The sequence below is a fragment of the Chaetodon trifascialis genome, chromosome 1 (assembly GCF_039877785.1).
Source record: "Chaetodon trifascialis isolate fChaTrf1 chromosome 1, fChaTrf1.hap1, whole genome shotgun sequence".
NCBI classification, from domain to species: Eukaryota; Metazoa; Chordata; class Actinopteri; order Chaetodontiformes; family Chaetodontidae; genus Chaetodon; species Chaetodon trifascialis.
This window is the reverse complement of record NC_092056.1, coordinates 12,006,158-12,014,599: the sequence shown is the minus strand read 5'-3', so window position 1 is coordinate 12,014,599 and position 8,442 is coordinate 12,006,158. Positions and strand designations below refer to the sequence as shown.

General features: G+C 41.6%; 1 protein-coding gene across 1 annotated transcript; it reads left to right on the top strand.

Annotated features, from left to right (window-relative positions):
• The first annotated feature begins 543 nt into the window (after positions 1-543).
• On the top strand, positions 544-7,702 carry dpep1 (dipeptidase 1). Its single transcript, XM_070966543.1, has 10 exons — positions 544-692; positions 913-1,039; positions 2,347-2,479; positions 2,566-2,716; positions 3,830-3,899; positions 4,462-4,638; positions 5,853-5,937; positions 6,050-6,125; positions 6,249-6,384; positions 7,452-7,702. Exons 1-10 carry the CDS (start codon positions 568-570, stop codon positions 7,629-7,631), a joined length of 1,260 nt encoding a protein of 419 aa, XP_070822644.1. The 5' UTR covers positions 544-567; the 3' UTR covers positions 7,632-7,702.
• Positions 7,703-8,442: the final 740 nt, after the last annotated feature.

The window sequence follows — 8,442 nt, the reverse complement described above, 5'->3', positions numbered from 1 at the left end:
GGTGTAACTTTTGTCTGAAATTGACATTCTTCTTCACAGTGAAGGTTGTTTCCCTGCTCCAGACTGCTGCGGTGTTAGTGCTGCTTAGCAGGTCTGGAAAAGGAGTTTTTCCAAGGTCACGCAAATGACACATGTGACACTGAGAGACATGTTTGTTCGAAGAATTTATGGGGAACTTTAGAGAAGCAGTCAAAAGGTACACTATTCATTAACCTCACACATACTGGCTAACAGCCACAGAGATTGTAGAAATGCCCGAGCCACCGTGGCTGCATTTATGACCGCCGACGCCGTAATGAGAAACAGACTCTCTGTCAAGAGGAGGAGCGATGAGCTGAGTTATGTTCAAAAGCATCCTTGAACGGAAACAGACAGAAAACTGGAGTGAGAACCTGAAGGGATCTGCACAGATCTGAACAACACCAACAAAAAAAGCTGGTAGAATCAGGATTATTTAGAGGTTAAAGAAAGGTCAAGTGGTATAATCTTGAGATTGGGCAAACAGGGGAGAAACTTTGGGGACACAAAGACGAGCAGAGCATTGAAGAGTGTGTGATAGTTTAAGAAATGCTGTCTCAGTTTCAGTCTGCTGTATGTTTGGTGCTGTGGGTCATCGGTGCCGTCACCGTGGCTCAGGACGCATACCTGGACAGAGCTTGGAAGCTGATGTCTGAGACCCCGCTCATCGATGGGTAAGTGGAAACGTCTTTTTCATAAAGTGAAATGTGCTTTGAATGATGGCAGCCTGTTTACCATATGAGCAAAGGCAGCAGTAAACATTTTGCAGTATATTGTGTGGTAAAACCTCTGTTCTGGAAGCGATTTCTCACGCTGATGCAGCAGTTTTCCTCCCTGCTGTAAAGTCAGTTCATGTTGAAAGAGTGTGTGACCGCTTACCCTCTGATCTTTCAGCCACAACGACCTGCCGTGGCAACTTCGAAAGCAATTCAACAACGAGCTCAACAAAGTGGATCTCAACAAACTTAACACAACACACACCAACATCCCTAAGATCAAGGAGGGACGGCTGGGAGCTCAGGTACACACAGAACAGAGCGTAATGGGAAATGAAAGGCTCTTTTAAGGCCACTCTGTAATGAGATGATTGCTAGAAAATACTCGAAGCTGTACTGAGCAGCTCTAAGGTGGCAAAGCAGAGGGTAACAAAGGGTGTAACACACCTGTTTGCATTGGATGAAGCTTCTGGTGAGCAAATATTTACTTCATACAGACACAGGTCTATGACCTGCCACGCTGGAGCCTGTCAATCCAAATGAGGTTTAAAGTTTTAATCCAGGACATGCTTTCCTCATGCAGCAAAAACAAGTGGTCGAGTGGATCCATTCTGCAATCATTTGCACTTCTGCTTCAGTACTTTTTAGAGGGATTTGACAACTATTGCAGCTTACTTTATAAATTAAGATTTTTCCATTGAAAATATGACCAATTTGACACATATGATGTGTTTTTATAGATTACACAACAGTATATCAAGTAATTAACATTATCTGTACTGTATGATACAGTTCACAAATGAATGCGTACTGTGTATAACAGCAGCACTGTGATGTATATACAATAATGGAGCGCTCTGTATGATGAGTGCTCTTAACTTTTCATACTTTAAGTATATTTTGCTGCTAATATGTCTGCGATTGTACTTAAGTAAAATGTGTATATTTTGCCTCCAGCTCAGCAATCCTTACTTAAGAATAACTTAAATCAGCTGTCTACAGTGAAGTCTAAACTAAGAGGGAAAGAGCACATGTCATCAGATTGACATCTAGTATCAGCTGTACTCTGAGTTGAAGTGTTGAAATAGGTTGAGAAATGTTGGATCAGTGCATCCCTAACTAAGACCTTGCACATGTTTTCATCAGATTCAGGGCTGTGACACTGTCTAACGTTCATCTGTGTTTTGTTTCGATGGTGAGTCATGCACTGCTGACTGTAAATTATACATGATAAATGAATGCACTTCCCTGAGAGTGTAGAGGAAGAGTCAATGCTAGGTTCAATAAACTTGCTGCTTACCTCTGTGAGAGGCTTTCTCTGCTTTTATAACAGCTTACACAATAGATCATTCAGGTGAATAATCTTTGCATGACTTGACTTAGCATATTTTTCACATTATGCAAGGTGGAATAAAGATAACCTTCGTTTGGAAAGTTGCCATTCCATCAGGCATTTAAGCACCACGTTGAAAAATATAATTGTTTAAAATATAGCGTCCCAGCTTTTCCTGGAATCAGGGTTGTAATTAGGAAGATGGCACAGCTCCATAAACCGTCCTTGAATACACAGCAGTGCTGGTCATTCATACATTATCCTCTGTCCCTCTCTCAGTTCTGGTCTGCCTACGTTCCCTGCGACACTCAGTACAAAGATGCTGTCCGACAAACACTGGAGCAGATAGACGTGGTTCACCGGATGTGCCAAAAATACCCAGAAACCTTCATGTTTGCCACCAGCAGCCAAGGTAAGATATTTCAGTGTCACGTCCTCTCTCTCCATACCTGCTTTCTGGCTGAATCACCCATCATCTCTCATGTCTGTGCTGCACAGACATCATGGAGGCCTTCAAGATGAAAAAGACAGCCAGTCTTATCGGGGTGGAGGGGGGTCACTCCATCGACAGCAGTCTGGGCACCCTGCGCACCATGTACCAGCTGGGGGTCCGCTACCTCACACTGACGCACTCCTGCAACACACCCTGGTAAGAACCAGCAGCACAGGTGATTTATGGCATCACACACACTAAAAACAATGCACACAGGTGACCTTGCAACAGGTGTCACACAACTGTGTGTACGTGTGTGTCCCTGAGCCAGTGGGGGAGGTAATATCCTTTGCTCCAGTGAGAGTGTGAATACTGTACTGTAAAAGATATTCCATTACAGGTAAAAGTCCTGCTTAATGCCAAAGTCACAGTGTAATCAGGGAAGTTATATCAACAAGCTCTTCAAATGTTCTTCATGTGTAAAGTAACTATTGCTGCCAAATAAACGTTGTGGAGTTCAAAACTAAAACATTGCAGGAAATGAAAACACTCAAATGAAGTTCAAGTACCTCGCATTTGTACTTAAGTACAGTATTGAAGTACTTAGTTCGGTTCTACCGCTGCCCTGAGCACACACACAAATGCATACACACGTCTGTGTCACAATTAAACAACAACAGAAACAAATAAAACTTAATGACATTTTACGAGACTGAGAGCAGCAACAGAAATGGCAGCTACTGCACTCTGAAGACAGTTAACCGACAATTAGGAAGAACAGAAGCGTGACGGTCTTCATGCAGTACCTGAGCTGTCCGTAAGGCTCAGTCGTGTCTGTGTGGCGTCTTACCATCAGAGGTCATGGTCACTGTAGGTTGTGCTGTGGGGAGTACGGGGGATTCCTGCAGGCCTCCAGGCAGCAGTATCAGATGCTCTGGAAGAGCCGGTTTGGCATTGAAATGTTTCACCTGAGCAGTGAGTTACACAGCTGCAGTGAGGACATTACCTGCCTACAGTTACTGTCTGACAGCTGCCTTTTCACCTGCCTGTGCTTTACTTCTTTGTTCTGTCTGCGTTCAGAGTACTTAATGTATATTTGTAGTAATATCCCAGTGCAAAGTACAGCATGTGGCCTTTGAATCACCTATTTTACTTGGGAATAAAGTCATAGAGAGTTTTTAAATGTAGTTTCCAGGCTAGAAATGTAATCCCTGGTTGTCCTTTGGTTCATTCAGGAATTCAGATTTTCTTGGTTTTTGTTTGGTTTGCTCCTCTGTTCAGTTTGACTGTTTTATGGTAGCTGTGTTTTTGTTTTGTTTTTTTTGGCAGGGCGGATAACTGGCTTGTTGACACAGGATCAGATCCATCTCAGCATAATGGCCTGTCTCCATTTGGCAAGGTCAGTGTACTGGCAGGGATGAGCATATTTCATCTGTAGTAAATTTCAGATTAGTGTCTTCAAATTGCTTTACTCTCAGTGGGTTTTATTCAACCTCACTTTATTGCAGGCATGACTGAACATTACTTCTGATATGTGAAATGATGCCTTCTCTACATTAAATGTTTACTGAGCAATCAAAATAACAACACGGTGCTCCTGGAATATAAATATAAAAAATACCTTTATGTAAATACACTTGGCAATGGAGTATTTTCTTTTTTTATTCGTCCAGCTAGATACACTGAAGAAATAGATAAATAACTGTTTTTTCTGCGTGTATGTGACCAAAGTTAATCTACAGTTCATTGCCTCGTAAAGAAGGTTTAATTGGCTTTTTTCATGCTGATCATCAGAAAAGACACTTCAAGGTCAAAATACTCAAAGTTTCTTAAGAAGTACTGACTGTTATGTGATAAAAACTATTGACTGACGCTACAAAATGAAGGAAATTAAGGTTTTAGTAGGTTTTACAAAGGTCATGTGTAGATCATGTAATAAACATGGTGCTTGTGTACAACAGCAAGTCATAGTGGAAATGAACCGTCTGGGGATGCTCATCGACCTGGCCCATGTGCCTGTCGCAGTGATGAACCAGGTGCTGGACATGTCTAAAGCTCCGGTCATCTTCAGCCACTCCTCCGCCTACAGCGTCTGTCCACACAAGAGGAACGTCCCCGATGACGTTCTCAAGAGAGTGGTGAGTATGTTTGTGTGTGTTTGTGAGAAAAAAGTGAAAGAAGCCGTAGGCGTTCAGAAGGCTGAGAGTAAAGAGCGAGGTGTAATGGACAGGAAGATCCTTCAGTTAAGTAAGTGCCAAAACCTTGAAGTGCACTTACTCCATCAAAGAATGTGGCTTCAGTAAAAGCATTTTCAGAGAAATGTATTTAAAGTATCAAAAGTAAAGGTACTGCTTATGTAGACAAGAGGCCCCTGTGAGTGACAGATTATTCTATATGACGTTATTAGATTGTTCATGTCTATGGAGCATTTCACTGTTCCTGGTTGAGGTGGGGGGAAGGAGGTATAAATTTGAGAGTTTGTAAGATGATAAATGGGAGAGGAAAGACGAAAAAGCAAAGTTCTGCTACACAAATGTGTCACTTTTTTTTTTTTTTGACTTTTCTCTAATCTTTTGCATTTTGTGTAATGTTGGCTGATGTTAACTCTTTAGTGAAACATTTAAATGAAACAATGAGAGAACCACAAACAAGTCACCTGAAACGTGAGCAGCAGGCTCAGCTAAGACTTTTTTTGTAGCACTCACAAACGGAAACAACTGGAATCATTTCTAACAGTGTGCATATGTTATGATTAAAAATTACTTAACTTGATGTTACTGATCCAGTTCCACCAGTGACATTGGAGGTGATTTAGATATGAAACAGCAGAAGGTACCAGTTCAATAACTAATAGCCTGACTGCAGTAAAATGACCATCTTGTCCAAGCTGTGAAAAACAGAGACAACACATCCAGCCTTTAGTGCTCGTTATCTCAGACAGCACGCTGCTGTAAATGCTCTTTATCGCAGCCAAGGCTCGAAAGTGGGAAATCAGCACCTTGTGTCCAGTTCAACTGATACCTGCATAATGGACGTTTACCGGCTACAGGCAATAAAACAGTAAACAAGAGAGTTATTGCGCTGCACTGTAAAACAACAAAAGAGATAAAAAAAGAGACAGGCACTTTAATAAAATAAGATAAGGTGATCATAAAGCTCAACTCGTGTACTTTATTATCATGATGACTTTGAATGCATCTCTCGGCCTAGGACATGTCTCAGTTGCTGCTCTGCTCCTTCAGTCACTGTCTCCTGCCTAACAGAGCAGAAGTGTCTCATTCAATCCTATAGATCAGAGTTTCTAGGTCAGTACGTGTTTCGCTGTCATGTAACATCCTGTCTGTGTTTCCAGAAAGAAACAAAAGGAATCGTCATGGTGAACTTCTACAATGACTATGTGACCTGCAGCCAGACCGCTAAACTCTCAAATGTAGCTGGTAAGCTATCGTCATGACCATGACAGTTACTTTAAAGCTGGTTAAATATTAAACAGTTTTCTTTCTTTCTGTGCCCATCCCTTTATTCTCACATGTACTGCTTTCATCATAGATCACTTTGACCATATAAAGAAAGTGGCCGGGGCGGACATCATTGGTTTTGGCGGAGATTACGACGGGGTTACAAGGTGAGCACAAAGTTCAAACCTTGACTTGAACATAAGCTTCTGGAAAGCTGGGCTGAAACAGTAAAGGAAAACAAATAAACCAACAACAACTGTGAATTCTAAGAAGTAAAATCTCTCTGTCAGACTACCAGAGGGTCTGGAGGACGTGTCCAAGGTGCCCAACCTGGTGGCTGAACTGCTGCGGAGAAATTGGACTGATGCGGAGGTCAAAGCTGCTCTGGGAGACAACCTGCTCCGCGTACTAAGGGAGGTTGAGGCGGTGAGGAATACACGCGTGCACACACACCCACACACACACACACACACAGAAATATCTGACTGATCTGTGTGTATCGATGCATCACCACACACTTCTTGACTTTGTCCTCAAAGGGGAACTCCACTGAGGTTACACATTTATAACAGACATTTACAAATGGGGGGTGTAAAGTTTGAAAGATGAGGGTGTTCACCAGGCAGGGAGGGTCTAATGCTCCATGTGCGTCATGTGGGATGTACTGCAGAGAGAAGAAAGATTCCCATCATCTGAAACCTCAAGGCAGCTGTGTGAGGGTTAATATACTCTGCACAGACAATGTAACACTATATCAGTTCAGTTTATTTTATTTACTTTGAAAAATGGACTTGCTCAAATGATTATTGTTGCCAATTATCAAAGGAATAGTTCAGAATAGTTTCGGTAAAGTATCCCTCTGTGCTTTCTTGATACCACTCTGTCAGTAGTCAAAATTGGCTGAGAGCACTTTGCTGCTAATACATCTGTACTTTTACTTGTACTGTAGTAAGACTTGTATTTGTAAATATGTATTTCTACAGTATTTGACACTTTCTCATGGAGAACCAAAATGTAAAAAAAAAAAAACAAACATCCCATCAACATGGTGTTTGAATGCTGACGTTCTCCTCTGTCCACTCATACTGTGTACAGATATTAATTGACATTCAGTAAGATTTTCTGATTGCTCAAAACTTATTATAACAATAATAATATGTGGCATAACTAGCTCACTTTTCAGTAAACAGTCCATTATAATCCTCTTGTATTTCCTGTACATGGTGGCCACAGGATCTAAAGTGGTAGTAAGTCAAAAGCGGTAAAAGTTAAGTGTATGCAGAGATGCACTGAAGTACTCACATGAAAGATCTGGATTTCTATAATGCACATTAAATACTGATTGCAGACAATACACACACACACACACACACACACACACACACACACACACACACACACACACACACACACACACACACACACACACACACACACACACACACACACACACACACACACACAGCCTGACATGCTTTATCTTTGTGTATCAGGTCCGTGACAACCTGACTTCCAGAAGTCCAGATGATGTGCCTATTCCATATGAGGAGTTGCAGAGCTCGTGTAGGACGAGCTACGGCTACCCAGATGCTGGTGTTGTGCATTCGCTCAGCGCACTGGCCCTTCTGCTCACACTGGCTCTCCAGGCTCTCATCGCATCAGCAGCTTACTAGGCTGCCTGTCAGTGCAGCTGAGTTTATGTATGTCAAGTCTGACCACAAATTCCAATAAAATCTAAAAACCTTTGTTAATAGTTCTACTGGTTAAACGTTAAGGTCCAAATTTGAAGGTTTTCTGCAGGTTAACTTTAAAAATGAGTGAAAACCAGTTACTTAAGAACAGTGTTAGGTAGCAAAGACAGCAGCACAGTGATGATCATGAAGAACCAAGCTGAGTTTATTAAACTCATCTGGCTGTTTTGTCCCTCCATAACACTATCAGAAAGAGTCTGCGGTGGGTAAATGTCACACAAGTAGAATCTGAATGCACATACACACAAAAAATATTCCTCAACATCAGTATACTGACATTTTCACAGGAAGTAAAACAGTACATGTCCACATTTCTGGTAGAAGAGCTCCATCTAGTGTTGTGGGAGGGTAACACCTGAGAGATGCAAAACATTCCTGTGGCTTCTTTACTTCAATTATGGTGATTTGCATGTTCTGGATTTAATTTACTTTGGAGTAGAAAAATGCAGCTGATTAAGATAAAGTCAATATTTCTTACTTACTAATGTTTTCACTTGACATAGACAAGTAGCTTATGTAAAAAGTTTCAACATAAAAAATGGTAACGGTAAGACCTTCAACCAACACAAAAGCACCTTTCTTTGCTCACTGGAGGTGAAAAGTTGGTTATTACACAATGAGCATCTCCTGAAGGCCGATTAAGTAGTGTGCTTTTCTCCTATTGCACACACAAACACGGCAACCTTGAAGAGCTCAGCATCCTTTCAGCAACAGTGTTAAGAAGTTAAGGCAT